Source organism: Eschscholzia californica, unplaced genomic scaffold (genome assembly GCF_041429995.1).
Source record: "Eschscholzia californica isolate CP2 unplaced genomic scaffold, dmEscCali1.0.p SCAF_1, whole genome shotgun sequence".
In the NCBI taxonomy this organism is placed as follows: Eukaryota; Viridiplantae; Streptophyta; class Magnoliopsida; order Ranunculales; family Papaveraceae; genus Eschscholzia; species Eschscholzia californica.
The window spans coordinates 54713769-54735912 of NW_028238198.1; the positions used below are offsets into that span (position 1 = coordinate 54713769).

General features: G+C 35.0%; 2 protein-coding genes and 1 pseudogene across 3 annotated transcripts; 1 reads left to right on the plus strand and 2 right to left on the minus strand.

Annotated features, from left to right (window-relative positions):
* The first annotated feature begins 879 nt into the window (after positions 1 to 879).
* Positions 880 to 2764, plus strand: LOC147567669 (uncharacterized). Its single transcript, XM_086654290.1, has 3 exons — positions 880 to 1179; positions 1275 to 1426; positions 2347 to 2764. The coding sequence occupies exons 1-3, from the start codon at positions 1089 to 1091 to the stop codon at positions 2422 to 2424; spliced, it is 321 nt and encodes a 106-aa protein (XP_086510416.1). The 5' UTR covers positions 880 to 1088; the 3' UTR covers positions 2425 to 2764.
* A 244-nt stretch (positions 2765 to 3008) lies between these two features.
* Positions 3009 to 4701, minus strand: LOC147567670 (uncharacterized). Its single transcript, XM_086654289.1, is given in 3 exon segments — positions 3009 to 3375; positions 3602 to 3731; positions 4166 to 4701. Coding segments are annotated over 3 exon segments (711 nt in total). The 5' UTR covers positions 4683 to 4701; the 3' UTR covers positions 3009 to 3311.
* A 579-nt stretch (positions 4702 to 5280) lies between these two features.
* On the minus strand, positions 5281 to 9096 carry LOC147567671 (GPN-loop GTPase QQT2-like; annotated as a pseudogene). Its single transcript, XR_015230815.1, has 7 exons — positions 8789 to 9096; positions 7505 to 7593; positions 7298 to 7415; positions 6963 to 7185; positions 6294 to 6584; positions 5952 to 6157; positions 5281 to 5832 (listed from the first exon to the last, which is right to left on the minus strand). The product of XR_015230815.1 is annotated as a GPN-loop GTPase QQT2-like (transcript).
* Between the last annotated feature and the right edge of the window lie 13048 nt (positions 9097 to 22144).

Below are 22144 nucleotides of genomic sequence, written 5' to 3' on the forward strand. Positions count from 1 at the left end.
AAGAGACTCGCTGAGTCAACTCGTTGAATCGGTACACCGAAACCAACAGTAGGAAGAAAGATGGGCACAAAATTTACAAATACATGACATGAATAGGTCGCTCTCCAAATCTTACCCTTCTTAATCCATATATGGATTGTGTTTTCAAGGGTAGAGAGACCGAAAAGGGAAGAGCTTTATTTGAAGAAATCAAAGCTCGAGGCTTCATGCCCGACGTGTCCGAGCTATTCTATACTAATTCATGAGCTTGTAAAGGTGGGCTTTGCACGAGAAACCTACAAAAAATTTTACGAAATGAAAGAACAAGGTTGTGTTCTTGATACTCGTGCGTATAATGAGTCATAGACGGGTTCTGCAAGTCGGGTAAGGTTAATAAAGCATACCAATTATTGGAAGAAATGAAGACAAAGGGTCATGCACCAAATGTGGTTACTTACGGCTCTGTTGTTGATAGACTTGCTAAGATCGATAGACTTGATGAAGCTTACATGCTCTTTGAAGAAGACTTAAGTGAAGTTGGAAATTTTTGCGTTATCAAACTAATTTTTTTTACTTTTCTACTTAAATAGGTAAAAAAAAGTAACTTATTTTAGTATTGTCAAACGACACCTAAATCAAACCCCCAAGTATTGAGGTGGTCTAACTAGAGATTTTACCTCTCGGCGTATCTCAAAGTATTAAGTGTATGTTCACAAGACCCGGTATTTGGAGAAATACAAGAGATCTTAATGGTTCGTGAGTTTTAAAGACGCCTCTCATAAGTTTTATCGTCGTGCCCACCACCTATTTTGACTTTGTAAATCTAGTTCGACTGAATTTAGTTGTTCGACGCGTCCAAGTGGATGGATTTTGGGCGAACTATGTAACAAATATTGGCTCGAGTCTAATGGTTTGAGTAATATGCAATAGTACTTTCTCAAGTCCTTTCATGTCGTTGCACATGGAGCCAATTTTGTAACCAAATCAACTCGACTCGACCGATTTTATAATGTGGAGAGTGCCTATTTTGTGTGGGGACGCTTCCTTTAAAGTACAGTATTAGAGTGAAGACACTAATCTCAGGACGACAGAACCTTGTAAGTTGCGCAATGGCGATGATGATGATGAGAACCTGGAAGCAGATAATCTCAGAACGATATTTCTCGAGATCATTTTCTAAATCAGCACCTCAATACGTAGGTAAAGTTTCAAATCCTTTTAGGGTTTTTTTTTTTAATTTGTAAAGTTTCAATTGTTATAGGGTTTTTTAAGATTGAAATGGTTGATTTTGGCAGTGAAGGTAGGAATACCAGAATTTCTGAATGGAGTAGGGAAAGGGGTTGAAACCCACGTAGCTAAACTCGATACGGAGATGATTGGGGATTTTCAGAAATTGCTTGTTACTCGTACTCTCAAACTTAAGAAACTTGGAATTCCTTGCAAACATGTAAATACTACTTCATTTCCCCACTTTCTTTCAATTTCATGATACTTCATTATAGAATGTAGCGTCTCGTTAGACGTTATCGATATTGTCCCTGCTTTTGACACCCATATTCAAGTCCATTACAACCGGGTTTCGTTGTTGACAAAAGCTCCACGAGCACACACAAAATGTCTCGCCACTTACTAAGCTCGAGCATGCACCTATAGCACATGCTTTAGATGCTCTCCAAAGCAATGTGGGACTATTACACTTCATTACTTTACTTCGATGACAGTCTAGGTACCAACTAGAGTTATAGTCTTATAGACGATAATTAGGAAAGGTTCATCTTTGAAACCGACTAGAGTTATAGACTACACTATTGTATTAGATACGGAGTATAAGACGAATAAACTTGATATGGCCCGTAATCTTGATTGCCATTTTACGAAATAGTGTGTAATTTGTCAGGACCTATGCCCCATGTTGTTTGTTTATACGAATTGTTGGTTTAAAGTCTCTAGCTTGTATTCTGTTTTCGTATTTTAAACTATTCTTGACAATCATCGTTCACTTGTTAAGAAATTAGTTGCACTCTATCTTTTGAGAGTAACGAAGAAATGTTTCTCTCCGACAAGCCATGCTCTGTTGATTATTTTGACAGTTGTTCTCTTGTTGTTTTCAGAACAAAGGGTAGCATAAATTTCCATCTGTTAATTTTGTTTGAACCATCTTCTGATTATATTTATTGAACCGTGTAATAGACCTTCGCTTGAACATTAGATAATCGATAGTTTTTCGCTTTTATTGCTTCCAGACTTTCACTTCTCGAGTGTTCACTTTTCAAGTATTATTGCTCATTAGAACTCAGAAAATGAAGGTTCCAAACAGAAGAAACTCCTAAAGATTGAACCTAATACTATATTTCTTTGGTGATGCAGAGAAAGCTGATTTTGAAGTACACCCATAAGTACAGGCTAGGACTCTGGAGACCTCGAGCTGAGCCTTCAAAAGCTTAATCCGACATTCATACTCTCAACCACAAATCTTATGGTGCTGAAACCTAAGAATCGTTATGATCGGTAGCTACTACACGTGATCAATGCACTGCAGTCAATCCTAAGAACCTTTTGGATGTGCCTTCTGTTTTTCCTAATACTCTGAAAACTTTTGTCGAGTTTATTTTGAATTACCATTCGAACACAGTTTTTTTGCTTATAGAGTGGTAGACCTGGTTAGAGTACTATGTCGTGTGGGAGCACCCACTTCTAAAAAGGGGCAAATAAATTTGTTGGTACTGGTAGAAGTATGAAGTTTGAAGAAGCTAAGAAGAGGCAAATCATGCCAGAATTTTTATCACTTGTATCTTTGGTCCAAGAAGAACACAGAGTTCATCGACAAACTTATATATTTCACACTTCCTGCTTACGCCACCAACACTACAAAAACCTGCATTTCACACTTCCTGCTTATGCCACCGACACTACAAAAATCTAATCTGCATTTAATGAAAAGAGGAGGTAGATTAGAGAGGGGAGTATAGAAATGGATCAACATCTCAAAAAGTGATTTTAGTAGTAAGCAATAATCAACACTCGAAAAGTGATTCTAGTAGTAAGCAATAAATATGAAATATATCGCTATCGAAAGTTTAACATTCCCGAGTTCAATAAATTATTGATCAATATTTCAAGTTGTACAAGAACCAACTCCCTCTCTCTCTAGAGCCTTTATATGCTGGGTCATTCTAGCCCTTCTCACCCATATTTGCACACAACTAACAGCACCAGAGATCTCTCAAACAAGTTGTTACAGGATCTCTCTCGAACTAATGAACTCTCTCAAATATCACACAAGTGGTTCTTCTCTTACTTCCCTCTCCTGTAGCGTGGCAATACTCTTTCGATCACCCTGCCTCTTTACTCCCGGCTTCTTCGTGTGGAGCTGATCCATATACATGTTCTAACAAGCTGCAAATGCACAAATGTCTAATGAATTGTTGCACTTAGTGGTAAGTAAAAAGGTTCTAAAACTATAGTCTCATCGAAGATAATTCGTCAAAATGGTGATAAAAAACGGGTTCTCTCTTAGCACACAAACCATATATACTGCGAAAATGGCAAGTGTAATCAGACAATGTATAGCCCCCACCAAGAACAAGTAACTGTTAAACCAAACCGAAAAAAGTTAACATACCTTGGAGACAGAGAGTCAGATTTATCAGTTCTATCTGCAGATTTGTTACTGTAATACTGAATCGAAATCGAGCTTCCTCTCATTCCTACTGCTGATTGAGGAGGTCCTTGTAAGCTCATATGAGGACGACCTTTGGACGACATTCCCGCATAAAAAAACAAGCACATTAAGTACTACACTATCTCTACTTTCTAGGAAGTATATTCAGTACAAATCATCGCAAACGTGACGCCCCAAGCCTTGGCATTTGCCGATATTGTCCCCGCTTTTACCACCTCACTAAGATACGGGGTTTTGTTCTCGGAGGCTCCGTGAACCCCTCAAAAGGCTTTGGTACTTACTAAGCTTGAGCGTACACCTACAACCCCGACTCCAGACACTCTTGTGAGCGAAATGGGACTGTTGCAGCAAATAGTTCTAATTCACACTTGAAATTATACCTAAGATTGTATCGGACCGATCAATGAACAAGTTTCTAGTGACATATATCATGATATATATAATGGCTAAACAAAAGGTAAAAATTAATGACATTATAAATTCACATTGTTATGGAAATTTTACCTTGAAAGATTAGTACTAGGCAGAAGATAAAAGTGATAATCGTAGCACAAAGATTACTATTAGATGATGCAGCTTTTGCTGCTTTCAATTTCTTCTACGCTTTCATTCATTCGATCCTCGCCCGTTTCAACATAGCAAGAGCAGCAATCTCTCTTATCAGCTTCTGATCAGAAGCGTCCAGTGATGGTCCTCTTGGAGGTCGAGGTGGTTTCGAGGAAACCCTATAATTCTTCTTTTTCCCACTTTCCTTATCTGGTTTCTTCATCCTTACTGATTCCTCTCCTTCAGATTTCTTCTCTATCAATACCTGTGTATTTTCAGGAGAATTTGAACTTGCCCCACCATTTTTTTCACCTTTGAGTGATCCATTATCACTCAAAAACCCACTCCAAATCTGACCCAACATTGAAATTGATTCATTGTTCCTATTTTCTTCTTCTTCTTCTTCTTCACTAGTAGTTCCACCATTTTCAAGATCAATCACTACTTCCTTTTCTCTAGTACCCATTTGATCCATAACAAAATCAAATCTTTGGATACTCTCGAGTAACTAAAAATATATATATATATATATATATATATATATATATATAGAGAGAGAGAGAGAGAGAGAGAGAGAGAGAGACATGAATGGTCAAGTTTAATATAAAGCTTGCCTATAGAGAGAGAAGAGACCCATGAATGGTCTAGCTACATACTTCATTGACTCCTCATTTGATTTAAAAAAAAAAAAAAAGTAATTTGATCAAACTCAATTTTTGCTCATACCCGACTATTAAAACTACCCACTACCACTATCATGCTTTTCTTTCTTTCTTTATCCCAATTCCAACAAAAAAGAAAATGATTTCTCTCTAACACAACCTCATTTCATTCCTCTAACAACAATTTTAAAACCACAATTCTTGCCATAGGCCCATAGGCAAGGTAAACTCACTTAGACCTACGATTGCATCCACAATCTTGTTGGCTTATAAACTAACGGCCGTCCATCAAGAATGAAAATAATTCATCAAAACAGAACAAGTGAATTAACCTAAAATGAAGACAGCTGATTTTCTGTAAGTCTAGAATAAATTTCGACCTTTCAAAAGAAAAAAAAAATATGAACAGGCTTCCACTTATAATCTCTTCTATCACTACTCAGTAAAAATAACAGTGAACATACTTGTATGACATTAAACAAGTTGAGGAAAGATCAGTGTCGAATTGTCCTATTTCTTCCATGCTTTTGGGATCTACTACTAAAACCAAACAAACAAACCAAAATTACTTCACCAGTTTAGACATACCAAAATTCACCCCTACAAGAACTAGTAACTATTTACCAAGATAGGAGGATATGAAGTCTCTGTATATATGTTGAATCAAAACCCATGTCAAAGATTATAGGAACTTGTTAAAACTTGAAGTCGATAACTTCTTCGTTCTCACCATCGTCTTCTCCATCGTCCTTCTCTGTTACCAAATCAATCTCGTATTCATCTTCCTGTTCCTCATCTTCGTCTTCCTCCTCATCTTCGTCCATCTTGTTTTTCATACCTGTACTTAAAACCACAGATTCTCCGCCAGATTTCTCCATGTCTTTCCTCAGCTTCTCCATGCTTTTTCTTCTTCGTTCATCTTCCAATCGTTGTTTCTCTACCCTTCTCTTATCAAGATCAGCCCTGGAACCACACAAACCAAAGTTAAAGATTTGAAAGAAACAAAGAAAAACTGTTCAACTTAAGCAATTACTGTGAAAAAAACTATTCCATAAGAAAATTCTTAGAAAGTGAAGTAATACTTGTAGGTTTCCATGTACTCGTCAGCACTTGCATCTATGGACTTAAAGAGGGCATCCATTCCAGCACCTGACACTGCAGACACGCCAACCGAGCGAAGATTGTTATAGAATTCATCGAGCGCTAGCGAGAGACTTCTTGTTAGGGTTGATGTGTATGAGTTATCGTTGTCAAGTGCCGTGTGAAATGCCTCAAAATCAGTCATCCACTATTCACATAAAATTCGAATTTCTAATCAATGACAAGCTTGTAGTTGGATAAATACATATTAGACAAAACAACACAGTTGAAATATACGATACTCGATAATCAACAAAAGATTGATCAAACAAAAAAAAAAATACCTCTACAGCAAACTCATGTTTAGCGACATCAGTCTTGTTGAAGGCCAAAACAAGTGGCAACCTTGTCTTGTATAATATGCTACAAGCATAAAGCATATTACTCATGAAAGTAGCCGGACTAGCAGAACGAGGTGTATCAACCACATAACAAACCACAGTGGGAAAAGTCGAAGCAAAAGCTTCAGTAATTATTGATCCTGAAGCTGACCAAGTAAATATCTCAATTTGACCAGGAGTATCGACAAGAACATAATCTAGCTGGTCCGCTCGCTTCTCAATAACTGATACAACCTGAAAAACACAACATTCTGATAAAACTCACCACGAAATTGTGGTAAAAAATATGCACACTTCTACAAGTTATTTCGTCAACCCTTGTGCAAGAATTACATGATTAATACAGGAATGTTATTTTCTAATTCGAAAGAAGTTTTTGCTTGCTTCCCAAACTATAACGAACCAAATTTCGTTCCAAGATATGAGTGAAATGTCCAAAACTACAGTTCTCCTAAGTTTCAATCTCTCTTAAAAAGTTTAATGAGTATATGGGTATGCCTAACACTAACAGAAATGGAGGCCAGAAGTTAAGGCTTGGACATGGTGCCAAAGCACATATCACCATAAAATATGAGATACAGAATGCTTCTAATTCTAAAGATTTTACTTTACCTCGTCAAATTTTGTCGCGAACAAGTTAAGTGATGTCAAGATTCCTCCATTAGGACCAAGGTTAAACTGCTTCATAACTTGTATTGAACAGTGTCTCGTATGTCGATATTCGCACCATAAGGAAGGGTCATGACTGCTGGGTCAAGATTAACTACATATCCTCGAATGTTTGAAGCTTGTGTATGGCAAACCAAACGATGAAGAAAAGTTGTTTTTCCACTACCTAAAAAAGACAAACATCCGCGCACGCTTCAGAAAAGCATCTTGTAACACCAAAGTGACCCAAACAATAAAAGAACTTAATATAGACAAGATAAATTTGTAAGAATACGTGCCTGCCATCCCAACTACAATGATAATAACTGGTTTCTTCTTGAAAGTCCCTGATGAAGATTCATCTATCTGTAGTTTCTCCATTGACACCGAAATATCTGCTTTTTCTTTACCCTTCGACTTCATATAATGAAAAGCAAACTGTGACTAATCACCACAACTTAATCAGAAGGAGAAAAAAGAAAATGGTAGAGAAAAGAGGAATATACTTGGGTGGGAGAGGATTCAGAAGAATCCATTTTCATGGGCACTGGTTCAACTGTTTTTGAATTTGTATCAGAATCTATATCCATTGCCCCTGTAGATAGATTGTAAACTTAACACCATGAAAATGCTACTCAAAACTTCAAATTCTTTAAATTCAGATGACCCTAAATGTGATTACTTTTTTTTTCAGATTGCAAAGTAAGAAATATCATCTCTATCCGTAGTATAACCACACACGAACACACACAGATGACAAGTTCTTGTCATCAAAAGAGAAGTTCTCAACATCAAAATCTATACACACATAAAAATGGTAGACGAAAATGATAGGAAAAGTCACTTGACAGATCTGTAAAAAACAATATTACACAAATCAAGAAAAAACCAGTAAACAAAATAATACTAGATCACTGAGATACTAGTAAACAACTTAGAATACAAAACAGAAAGAGGAAAAGTAAACAGATCAGTGTGTAGTTAGTAAAGAAAAAACCTAAACAATAGACAAATGAAATAGGTGTCTAAGGTAGAACAGGAATATTTCATGTTGACTCGCTGCGCTCGCTCTCCTCGCCATTTCTGCTCTCTCTCATTTTTCTCCACCCCATTTCTCTCTATTTCATGGAATCCTCTCTTTATCCCGGAACCCTCTATCCATCTCCTTGATCCCCCTCTCTATCTCCATCATCTCTCTCTCTCTCTCAGCTTTAGCGAAAGACTAGGGTTTTAGTTCGAAACAGGACCAGAGATTTCTCAGCTGGAGCAATTGAAATTTATTCTTTACAAATTAAAATCCGTCAAATTTGAAATCAAAAGTTGTTGCATCCTCCTGACTAATTCATGGTAAAGAAATTAACAAGGTCAAAACCACTATCTTCAAATGGAGGGTAAGTTGAAGATCCTCGGACATAGTTCCTTCATACCTTAAGATGTTGCTCAAGTATCCCATTTGTAACTAGGCATCCCAGCTCAACATTTAAAAAACCCAACCTTAAATCCAACTTATGAAAAGCAACAAAAGACAGTAATGAAAAAAGCTCAACCCCCTCCTACCTTGAGAGATGAAAAAACGAGATTCAACTATAGTTCTACCCTAAGCCTTCATAACCTTCTTCATGAAACCCTAATTGATTGTGAAAGAACTACTCTAAGCCTTCATAATTTTCCTCACAAGAAAAAAACAATCCTAAATAAAGCATTTACAGAAACCCTAGATAAACTAATATGAAAACAAAAGTGACAACCCTAAACCATTTACAGAAACCCTAAAGAGTTAAAACGTATACCTTCAAGTCACCGGAGGAGACAGACGGAGTCGTCTTCTTCGTCGAAAACGATTCTGCCGTCAAAGTCGAGCTCTGCGCGGGAAGAAGAAGAGTGGAAAATGAGAGAGGGAAAAATAAAGTTAGGCCACTGTTTTGGGGAAAGCATTAAAGTTTCCGGAGAAAACGGTGGAAAACAAAAAAAAATAAACCAAACACCCCTTTAATATCGCCGGAAAAAGTCGCCGGCCGGATGTTATCGGCGACTTCACCATCTTCTCTTCTCTTTATCTCTCTTCTCTTTCTCTCTCTTCTCTTTTTCTCTCTTCTCCATCTCTTCTCTCTTTCTTCTCTCTTTCTTCTCTTTCTCTCCGGCGAAGGGGAGGAGCCCCTTCGCCGGAGCTCGTCTGGTTTGAACAACCAGACGAGATCTTGTTTGTTCAAACCAGACGCGTCTGGTTGTTCAAACCAGGCGAGCCTGGTTTGAAGATCAAACCAAACGGGATCTGGTTTGATCAACAAACCAGATCTGGTCTGGTTTGAAGAACAAACCAGACTCGTTTGGTTTCAAGATGAAACCAGATCTAGTTTCGTCTGGAAACCAGACCTCCGGTGAAGGGGCTCCTCTCCTTCGGCGGAAATGGAGAATAAAAAAAAAATTGTCGCCGGAGATGATGGAGTCGCCGGAGAAAAGAAGAAGAAGCTGAAAAGGATTTGGTTGTTTGGGAGAAATAAAAGAATCTATTTTTTTTTTTGTTTCCACCCAAAACTTCACACCCCGGAGAGTATATAGCTTTCCCCAAAGCGCTGGCCTAAAGTTATAGTCCTTTTTTGATTTTATATTAACCCTCTTGACTATGGTTGATTCTATGGATTCTGACTAGCATTTTCAATTCGTAATCTACAGGGGGAAATGGATATGGATTCTCAAGTCAAGGAGATCATGCCAGAAGAGGCCTTCAACATAATTTTCAGAGCTTCCTTTTCTTCATTGAAAACAAGGAATTTTTTTATGAAAGGCCCAATTTTTGAGCCCAAATACAAAAAATAAAACCAACCGGGATTATTAACCCACCCAAAACCAAATAATCAACTAATATCTCAAATCAAACCAAATACACATCCCTATGCTCAATCCGGACCTAACTCGTATCTCCAAGACTTTATTTATTTTCATATTCTCTCTTTTGCCCTCTTATATATATGTAACCTAAATCAACACCCTCTCACTCTTTAAAAACCGAATCACTCTCTCTCTCTAAATTTTTTTCAGCTTTCCCTCTCTCTACATTTCCCAGCTTCATCATCTTCAACCATCAACTTCATCGTTTTCAACCATCAACTTCATCATCTTCAACCTTCTTCATTATCTCTTTCTCTCTCTAAATTTTTTTCCAGATTTTTCTCTCTACATAAACCTAAACCCTCTTCAAGAACATTCATTATCTTCCTTTATTTTTAATCATCTTCAGTCATTATCTTCATCATCTTCAATCATCATCTTCAGTCATCATCTTTTTCGTTTGAGCGACCTTCATCATCTTCTTCGTTTGAGCAACCTTCATCATCTTTTATCTTCAATCATCATCTTCTTTAATGGAGGTTAAAAAAACTTCAAATCTGGTTTTAGGGTGTTTTCATGGTGTTTCCATAGTTTTGTAGAGAGTTAAATATATAGATTTGTAGATCTACTTATTTGAAGCTCCATTGGTGAGGGTGTTCTTGGTTTTAGGGTAATTTCATGGTGTTTTCATTGTTGTTCCGTACAGATTTGTCAATATTAGCAACCACTTCTCGTTTTGTAAGTAACACTTTACAGTTTGTCTAAACATTTTACGGGATGTGTTAACACTATTCCGTACAGTTATGTTAACAGTAGCAACTGGTTCTCGTTTTGTTAAAAACACTTTACAAATTGTGTTAACATTTTAAAGGACGTGTGAACATTTTGAAAAATGTTCACCACAATTTTGTATTAAAGATGTTCAGATCAGTCTAACGTTTTCTAAGCATTTTAAGCAGTGCCCAAACATTTGTTAAATTGCAAAGCAGAATTCAATTTAAAATACCTACACTTCTCCGCTGATGAGAGAACTTTTGATTTTGAAACAGACATACTCCGCTGATGTGTAACATTTCCAAATTTGCCTTAACATTTGTTAAATTGTCTAGCCACTACCCAAACAAACTAAACATTTTATAACATTCCCAAAATATATGTTAAAAAGTCAAAGACATTTCCTAATGAATCCAAACATTTTACGGCATGCTAAAACATTCGCTGTAATGTCAGTAGCATTTGTTCATATTCCTAAACCCTGTATTCATTTTGTTCCTTCCATTTGCAGAATCACCATTTGCAGAATTAGCAACTATGGAACTCGATAGATCTCTTTCTACTTCTCAAAAAAATGAGAAGAATAAGTGTGTGAATCATGGGGAGACATATTTACTAAGATTGGACACATATTTTCTGGTGGTGTCAAAACTTTTCGTAGGTGCAACCAACCTTCTTATCACAAAAGTGCGAGTTGTCGAGCCCAATTTCAGTTCTCATTCTTCACTATGTCCTGAACACTATTTTAGGATGTTTGCATATGTGTTTGATTTGTCTTAGCAAATTCTCTTTTTGTCTTCACATTTTGTTTACTTCCGTAGACATTCTGAAAAATGTTGAATGAATGGATTGTGCCTTCATATATTTTCTTAAACAAAAATGATATTTATTTATCTTAATCAAACAATGTTACAACATTCCGATAAATGTTGAAAGAATGGTTACTTACTTGGTTAAATATTCTTTTGTAGATTTCTTTTTCATCCAAAACGAAGGCAACATTGTACATTACATTCTTAAGAATGTTAGAACATCATCAATCGTACCTTCATATATTTTCTTAAACAAAAATGATATCTATTTATATGAATCATATAATGTTAGCAACATGGCCAACATTTTGTCAGCATTTTGTCAACAAAAGTGAATATTGTCATCACTTTTGTAAACATTCTCAAGAATGTCTCTAACATTATCTACTGTGTTTTCATATTTTGTTTCCTTTGTTAGACAAACTATTTATTGTCTATACATCTCATATTTTTTGAAGAAGAAAAAAATATATTAAACAGATTTTCTCCATATTGTTTGCACATCAAGATCCCAGAGCAAATCAATGTCACTACTTAACATCACAAAATAATTTACCACTTCATTTTTGCTTTTACATCCTTCTCAAAAAACGTTGTTTCTTCTACCACACTTTCAATCAAGGTTCAACCTCTAGTATAGCGTATTTTTCTCCAATATCATGTGGGTTAGCTCTGCCCTCTTCCTTTGGGCCAATATGTGTCAATCTTCTTCTTCTGTTTCTTTTTTCTGGCCGCTCTCAGACAGTTTGCCACCACTTCTTCGATATTTAAAATAACAAATAGGTCGCAACCTGAGTTGTTGACGACATAAAGGAAATGTTACCGACATAATAAAGAGTGCTTCAACATTCTCATCAATGTAATCAACATAATAAGAAATATCACAACATTATGACGAATGTTTTACGACATTTTCAAAAAGATGATAACATAAACATTGATGTTTCGACATTATGAGAAATGATCACATAATAAAGATTGATGTTCTCACATTGAATGGAACCATAAAAAAGTTAAAACACTTACTTTACCCTGTGAAGGGAATGTCGACGCCCTATAAATTCTACCGTACTTTCAATTGCTACCAAACGTTGTAAACCCTGTTTCTTCCATGACATTTTCAACATAAGCTGCAAATTCTTTTGCATTATAAATCATGCTTGAGGAACAATTTCTGCAATTCTTAAACATTCTTGTAAATGTGCCAACATTATCAATAATGCTTTAACATTATTCGAATTGTTTGAGAAGCAATTGCTGTTATTACCTTGCACACCTAAACATTATTTAAAATGCTAGAACACTGTCAATAATGCGAGATCATTTTCCAAAATGTGTACCAAAGAAATCAAATGCCACTGGTTTCCATAACTTTACACAGAACCCTAGGAATAATGTCGCTGTTATCCCCAAATTTTAACTTTTTTCACAGACCCTTATGTCATTTCGTATGCATTCCTAAACATTATGCAAAATGTTAGATAATTAGATAAAATGCCGAACATTATGCAAAATGTTTTAGAAACATCTTATGTCATTTCATATGCAGTCCTAAACATTCTTCAAAATGTCAAAACACATACATTAATGCAGGAACATACATGAAACATACTCCAAAATGTTTTGAAATTATCTAAAATGCTTAAACATTGTTTGAAATGTTTAGAGAATATCTTACCTTGGTATGTGATTCAGTCACCTTTAATATTTTTTGCCTTTTTTACTAGGCCCTGCATTGTTGTCTCTTCACTAGCCCTCTTTCTAGGGCTAGCTCTTTATACAGCCTGTTGTCTTGCTGATGCTTCTCCTTTTTTATTGTTGTTGCTTTCACCATCTTTTTAAATGTTCTGCACAAAATGATATGTTTGTAAGAGACCCCAACATGTTGATAACAAAACCAAAATGTTTCTACACAACCCAAAATGTCTACAACATACCAATTTTTACTCAGTAAAAACCACAAAATCCATCAACACCCTACTAAATGTTCACAAAACCCTAAAACCACAAAACCACAAAGTCCCTCTTTTCATAACTTTTCATAGAACCCTAGGAATAAGGTAGGAATAAGTGAAGCAACATTTACAGAATGACAACACACAAGCAATTGTGCCAAAAATTTATACGAAATGAGAGACCACAAACAATAATGAGAGGACATTCTCACAGATGTGTAGATACTGTTATCCCCAAATTTGTTAAAATGTTTGAGAACTAGATAAAATTCTGAAACACACTCCAAAATGTTGTGAAATTATGTGACATGTTTAAACATTGTTTGAAATGTTTATAGAATATCATACATTTGTCTGTGATGAGGTCACATTCATCATTTTCGTGCCTTTTTTACTAGGCCCAGTTGTGGTTGGCTCTTCACTAGCCCTCTTTCTAGGGCTAGCTCTTTTTAGAGCCTGTTGTCGAGTTGCTGAATCTTTTTTTTTGGTTGCCGTCGCTTTCACCGTCTTTTATAATGTTCTGCACAAATTGATATGTTTGTAAGAGACACCCACATGTTTGAAACAAACCAAAAATGTTTCTACACAACCCAAAATGTTACATCATATCAAGTTTCAGGGGTAAAAACCACAAAATGCATCAACACCCAACCAAAGTTAAAAAAAAACAAAATGTCTCCAATATTGACCAAGAACAGAACCTAAAATGTCTCAAAATAACCCTAATTTCTTTAACACAACCCAGAATTTTAAAACAAACCATTCATTTCATCAACAAACACAAACACAAACACCAAAAAATCGAAAACAAAGTACTAAATGTCTCCACAGAAACCTAATTTTCTAATCACTACCCAAAATGTTACAACAAACCCATAATATCATCAACAAACCTAACCTAAAAACTTGATGAAGAACCATAAACCCCAAAATTACCTTCTGTGAAGATGCATGCTTCCGAAATAAAAAAAAAATCCATAAATGTTTTATCACAAACCCAAATGTCGGCAACAATCACGAAGAACAACAACTTAAGAGAAAGTTAAACCCCAAAAAATCAAAATCCAAGTCCTAAATGTGTGAAACGAAACCCTAATTTTTTTAAAACAACCCAAAATGTTAAAACAAACTCATCATTTCATCAACAAAAAACCTAAAACTTAACCAAGAACAGAGATAGAAAGAAGATTTTGAGGAAGAACAGAGTCGTACCTTTGTTAAACGCTGACGAACAGAAATTAGGGTTTGATGATGCTCGAAGAAGAGAGAGAAGGAGCCGATTTGCGGAAAGATAGCGAAATAGAGAGAGATGAGAAGATGAAGTTGCTTTTGAAGGTTTAATAGAGAGAGAGTAGCCAAAAACGCTTCGGTTGAGAGATTTAATAGCCGGAAAATCGTTTCGTTTGAGCGAGATAGAGAGAGAGATAGAGACGCCCAAAAATGTTTGGAATGAAGAGAGGTATTTAGGGTTTTAGTGTTTAATCAATTGTAGAGAGAGAGCGTTTTGAGGGAAAGGAGTCTAATTAACTCAGACTAGTGAGAGAAAGAGAGAGATGCTGTGGCATGTGGTGGCTGACGCAATGACAGACAAAGGTACGTTTGGGAGGGAAATGTGTGAGGGACATAAGAGGTAAGTATTTTTTTTTTGGGGGATAGTAAGGTAACATCACCTTTTGGGTTTTTTTAGATATTATTCCCTATTAGGTTGGATTTCTTATTTGGACTCCTTGTTTGGGCCTTAGATTTTTCCTCTTATATATTAAGCACTAAATTTAGACCTTCACTAAAAATGGGCTCCTTGTGGTGGGGGCCCTGCTCACACCCACCACCGCACGCCACTGGGTTAGTCTATTAATTCTTTTTTACTTCTGACAAAATAAACACCGTAAAATAATTTATGACGTAAATTGAAATATATATATATATATATATATACATATATATATATATATATATATATATATATATATATATTGAATTGTTAATAGTATATGGATTTTGCCTTGGCAAAATCTTATCTGAAAGGATTATATGAAGATTTTTTCATTTTAATTTCACATGTTAAGTATAAGTTATTTTTACTTTTGTTTTGGTATTATATAAAAGTTAATTTTTGGGTTTCTAGTCCAAAACTATACACCTAAACACACATTTAGTCCACCCACCCTAATATTAATATAGGATTTTAAGCCAAAATAATAATTATAATGGATATTTAGTCCAAATCGACCCATCTCTATAGAGAAAATAGATCTCTATCATAATACTCATTATAACTTTCTACATAAGAAAAACGGGAAATTGGGTCAAATGACCCACCCCAAATCTAACTTTGGTAAAATGATCTTAATTTTAAGAAAACTGCAAAAGTAACCTTATTTTTTATTTTATACCGCAATTGCTCCTTTATGAAAATTGAGTCTAGAAAATCTAGACTTTGAATTTTTCTTTCCCAAGTCCAAAATCGAACTGTTCCTTCCCTTTGAACCTAAGTTTCTCATTCCTTCCTCCCATCTTCTAGTTTTTCTACTAAAAAAATACAAAGATTTAAGATTCTTCATCGATTGGCTAAGATTTTTCGATTTCTAATAATTTAGAGAAACTTACAATAACAGGCATGTATAGACTCAGTATAGACTTTGTCTTGACAATGTCTAGACTATGTCTGCATTCTGACGAGAAGTATCGATATATGATTGAGTTTCACTTTACATTGTTGTAATGTGGTTCCAACATACAGTAATACAGTCAAATACACCAACTAATTATTTTTTTCAAACTATTACATCAGTATTAAGTGTGAAACACCAGAGTAGGTTACACAAATTGTGAAACTAATAGTCATAATCGTTGTTTGTTCTTCGCATACATCATTAACTGGAATGATTTAAACTCTGGTACAAACATCTTGCGATGCAGCCAAGGCCTGACCTAACTCACAACCCATGAACTACTCAATCTCGATGGTGATGTTCCAACCACTATGTTTCGGATGGGTGAACCCGGCTTCGATTGATGATCGTGATTATATATTCTCATAAGACCTTTATCCTACATAAGAATATAAAGAAAAATATGAGGTGGAAACTTGATGAAGTAGTTTGAGTACGACATTTACAAATGTCCGTTATATACCTTTCCTCCTAAGTAAATCTAGCAATATGTTTTGGAGAGCTCAAAGGAAAACTTTTTTTTCTTATGTCTAAATAAAAAGAATTTCATTTTAGGATGAGGGAGGTGAACTTTCCTGTTAGGTCAAATTACTACTAGAATGTACATAAAACTACATCAATACAAACTTAACAATTAGAATCTAAATAAAATAAAATATACATAAAAGCTCACACTGCAACAGTCTAGACTTACACTGCAGTAGTCTACACTCACACTGCCAATCAATTTTTTCTTATGAATAAGTCAAATACTAAGATTTCTATTTTGTTTGATATCTCTCATTTCCATGGAAATAAAAGAATTTCCGTGGAAATAGGTATTTCCACCGTTTGATACGAAGTGTAATTCCATGACTTTAATTCCCTATGGAATCTATTTCCATGAAATAGTCCACTTTTAATTCCTTGCTCCCCACCTCGGAATTAGTTTCCGTGGAAAGCGAAAAATCAAAATAAAAATATTTTAATATATTCGGATACTTGAAACTTAATATTTATCTCCATATATGTTGAAAATGATATTTTTACCCATAAAATTTAGCAAAATGTTTTACTTATACATTGGGCAAATGACATTTTTGTCCTTCTTACCAAATGACATGTTTACAAAGTTGTCAAAATGATATTTTGGAATTTTACAGCCAAAATTACATTCTTACCCTTTTATAAAATCAAATTGGCATTTTACCCTTATGTTGTCAAAATGACATTTTTACCCTCGTATAATATCAAAATGACATTTTTACCCTTAAATTAGTAAAGTGACACAAGGATAAATAATTTTACAACATATGAGTAAAAATATAATTTTGAAAACATAAAGGTAAAAATGTAATTTAGACATAAGGATGAAAATGTAATTTTCGCAAAAGTAAAAATATCATTTAGACTATATAAAGAGTAAATAAAAACTCTTAATTGAATATTATATTCGTAGAAGTTAGTTGTCAACCAAATAACAGAGTTCGTAATTCCACGGAATAATAAATGACTACCAAACGAAAGAACTCTTTATTTCCACAAAACAAATTCCGTGGAAGAGTTTCCACGGAATTCTTTTATTTCCATGGAATTGTTTCCATGATATCAAACACAACCTTATTGAAATTGATATTACTAAATTCTACCACATATACACATCTAATACTCCAATCTCTGAATACAATATAAACTACCACAAACTTTTAATAAGTCAATTTCAAAGAACAACCTAAAAATACATATAATACAATTGAAGATTACTGAAACCCCCACCTTTTCATAATACACATTACTGAAACCCCCACCTTTAATTAATAATTACTGAAATCCCCACCTTTTCATAATATACATTACTGAAACCCCCACCTTTTCATAATACACATTACTAAAACCCCCACTTTTTCATAAAAAATGGTGGGGGTTTCAGTAAGTGTATTATGAAAAGGTGGGGTTTTTAGTAATTATTAATTAAAGGTGGGGGTTTCAGTAATGTGTATTATGAAAAGGTGGGGGTTTCAGTAATTCCCCCAAGGATTTGCACCATCGTATCAAATAATAATAATTTCAATCTCAAAGAGTTGATCTAACACATTTCTTTGAGTGTTCAACTTACAATTTTAAGTTCATAAAACTCATGTCATATATCTACAAACACACCATGCAATGTATGAATGAATCAAGGTGATTCTTTAAGTGTTCAACTATGAATTCTTCTTTATGTGGTTTACAACTTTAACGTGATAAAACGGTATGCTTCTTATTGGTATGCTATATATAAGATAAATTGACACAACAGTAAAAAAAATATAAACAAAAGATAAACGACCGTAATAATGAAGATGAAGAAAGAACAAACAAACAATACAAAAGATAAATGACCGTAATAATGAAGATGAAGTAAGAACAAACTTCAACAAACATGAGCAATACTTCAATTCATTGAGGACTACTAACAAACACATTGTGAACACTGTTAAACAAAGTAACCAATCCATAAGATTAAGGTAAAACCCTAGCCAAAATTGAAAAATCAACAACACATAAGATGAATTTAACATATAAAAATTGATAAACAACCAAAACATAAGATGCAATGTAATCATAAAGTTGAAACAAACTAAAACCATAGCAAGATGAACAATACATAAATCAATAAAAAACCATATACAAAATCAAACAAAAGAACACATAATATGAAACAAAGTAACAATGAAGATGAAATTTCCGAAAACCCTAGCCAAGAACTTACCTCAATAATTATGGAAACCCTAACCTAGCAAAAGGTATCCCCAAATTTTCGGTGAAGAACAAGAAGAGATTTGAGAGAGAAACCTAAAAAAGTTGAAAGATTCAAGATGTTTCAAGATTTACACTCAATTACAATGATTTCATCCAAAAATTTTGAACAAGACATGGTGGAATGGATTAGTTTTGTTGAATTTCGAAGAAGGGTTGTAGAGAGAGAACTGGTTATTCTCGGCTCTGACTTGTGGGTTTTGGAAAATTCGAAGTCTAGACTTTCTAGACTCCAATATATATATGAGGCCAATTTTGACCCAAAATATAAAAATTAGGTCATTTGAGAAGTTATGGAGAAACTTGTGTCATTTCAACAAAACCCCCTTGGTCTTGGGTCATTCCACCCAATTTCCCATGAAAAAACCCACTTTTGGAAACCAATCCTTAAAATTCTCTTTATTTTCTTTCTCAGATTTTTTCGATTGATTTCAAACTTACTATCTGTTTCGCAATATTCACGTTAATTAGTAACAATTACGTATATTTCTACAACAAAACACATTTAGTATAGTTAAAGTATGTCTAGATGTCAAAGTTACAGTGTTTTTTTGTTTATTGATTCTTGTTTTGTTTCATAAATAACGTGTTATTTATTGTTAAAGTTTCATACTTTATTTCATTTTTTTATATGTATCATACATAACACATTATGTATCAACAATATTTCTTCCAAAAGGGAAAATGACTAAAATCCTATTTCCGGGAAGATTGGACCTTAATTTCTTTTTGAATTTTTATTTTGGGCCTAAAACCCGTGGACCCTATAAAAATCTATACTTTTACTTGGTCAAACAGTCTAACCCAATTAACAAAAAACAACAAATAAAATTATATGTTCGAGAATCACCAAATACCTATCTTTAAATTTCCTTAACAAATATATTATCTATCATTTGAACTTTCTCTCTCATACACCATATTTGACTCCTTTTCTTAAATTGTCATAATAGCTTGTATATTTGAAAATAAAAAATCTTTTTTGTAAAATAGAGGTATGTTCTCTCATTCTCTCTCTTGTTTAGGTGAAGATAATGAAACCCAAAGAAAAGAAGAAAATAAAAAATATATATATAGAAAAGAGAACATAAAGAAAGAAAAAACGCAAAACACCTCATCATCTCCCTGATCAAGAACTAAGGTTGTAAAGAAAGAAAAAAAAAAGTAGGACGAAGAGAGAAGGGAGTGGCGAACCAGCAACTTGGTCGCACAAAGGAAGTTGTCAATCGACCCTTCTCTGTCAGGGCATAGTGTCACAACCCATCTTAAAAGGCCCCACACAGCAACTATCGTGGCCCGAGACAACAAGCATAGATGGGCACATGTTATTTTGGGGTCGGGTTGCCTAATGCCTAGACTCAGGCTTCATTTGGCACATTTTTGGATTGGGCCTTAAGGAGCATTCAAGAGTACTCTAAAGAATTCTAGAGATCTCCATGGAAAGATCCACATACTTCTCATCCATTAGATGTTAGACATACGGTTTAATCAGACTGACCCTGGCCCAAAGCGAGCAAAGCCTCGCTTTGGGTCATCAATTTTAAGGGCCTCCCATAAAAGAATTCAGTAAGGAATTAGTTGGGCGCCTACATAAAATTATTTCAAAAACTAGGCCACCTTAATAACTTGTTGGGCCTCTATCTTCCTTCTTTAGTGGCCCCAATCTTTTATAAAAGGTGGGCCTCAGCTATTTTCTTACCATCTCTCATTCTGCTCTCTCTACAAACCATAGACGTTAGCTCTTCTTTTTCTTTTTGTTTGGGGAAATTGACTATGATATACGATAGTCATTACAATGACATTGATACATCAAAGATGTGATATGTATGATGGTCGTCGAACTCAAACTCTTACAAGAACGGACCTAAAGCCCAACTAAACTATGGCTTAAAGTCTAACTACATTATTTACACCTTAATAACTGAAGTTCAATAAACATGGAATCCACTTCCTCTGGAAATCAAACCTAGGACTCCAGGATTTTGGAGTTTATGTCAACATTATCCACCACTTGGGCTACCAAATATTGACCATCAATTATCTTTTTATATCACAACTCTCACTATTCCCATTTCTACAAATGTCAACAATTTTAGTTGCCATCATTTTCCTCCCTCTCCTCCTCCCTCTCACTTTTTTTGTTTCCTCCTTCCTCTTGCTCTCTCTCTCTCTCTCTCTCTCTCTCGCTCTCTCTATTCCAGCGAAGGAAAAGTCTTTTGCCAAAACGCAGATTAGGGATTTTTCTCAAACCAAGACAGTAAAGAGGGAGGGGTGAAGAAATAGAGAAATGGTGGTGGTGGGTGGCCGGTGGTGGTAAGGTGAGACGAGGAAGAAGAAACTATTTTAATTTTTTTGAGAGATCGATGAGGATAGTTGTAGTCGGCTGTGAAGAGACAAATAGTATCTTAATATCAAATGAAGTTAACAATGAAATAGTGATAAAACTAATGTGATAACCAAAGTCAGAGAGATGGAATAAATGAATACAAATTGCTTTTTTATTTCTCTGTATTGTTTACAATGAGTATAGTAGTATATATATATATATATGTAGATGTACATTTAGGGTTTAAAAGGATATACATGAAATGATAACGTATTCTACATAAAATCATAACTAATCCTATCTCCATGAAACCAAGGATTCGGTTGGATCCAGATCTAGCCGAGTAGGGTGTGCTGTCCGAGTAGGGTCGAGCTAGATTGTGGGCTTTGTAGTCGTCTCTGTTGGGTGCCCTTAATACTCCCCCTCAAGTTGGAGTTGAAATAGAAATGGTGCCCAACTTGTTAATCATCTTCTGAAAAATGTCGCCACCTAGTGGTTTGGTAAAGATGTCTGCAAGTTGATCGGTTGTTGATGCAAAACGGGGAGCAATGGTGTTGTCTTTTATTTTTTCACAAACGAAATGACAGTCTATTTCAATATGCTTAGTTTGTTTATGAAAAAACGGATTGTCGGCTATGAGAAGTGCCGCGCGATTATCACAATATACGGACATTGGTGAAGAATGAGTAATGCCGAAATCCATAAGGATGGACTTAATCCATTGAAGTTCACAAGTAAGATTAGCAAGAGCTCGATATTCAGCTTAAGCTGAAGACTTTGCAACCGTGGGTTGTTTCTTTGACTTCTAGGACAAAGGACTTGCCCCGAGCATAGTAAAGTATCCTGTAATTGAGCTTCGAGTCGTGGGACAACAAGCCCAGTCAGAGTCACAATAGCCAGTGATGTGGAGGGAGCTGGTGGCAAAAAGACAAAATGTCACAATTAATAGAACCTTTGAGGTAACGAAGAATGCGATGTGCAGCGTCAAGATGAATGTTAG

What these genes read in the sequence shown, in the direction of transcription:
- LOC147567669 (XM_086654290.1), top strand. Translation starts at nt 1,089, where the DNA reads ATGGCGATGATGATGATGAGAACCTGGAAGCAGATAATCTCAGAACGA. An exon ending in ATCAGCACCTCAATACGTAG is followed by an intron (nt 1,180 to 1,274) that starts GTAAAGTTTCAA and finishes TGATTTTGGCAG; the next exon opens with TGAAGGTAGGAATACCAGAA. An exon ending in TTGGAATTCCTTGCAAACAT is followed by an intron (nt 1,427 to 2,346) that starts GTAAATACTACT and finishes TTGGTGATGCAG; the next exon opens with AGAAAGCTGATTTTGAAGTA.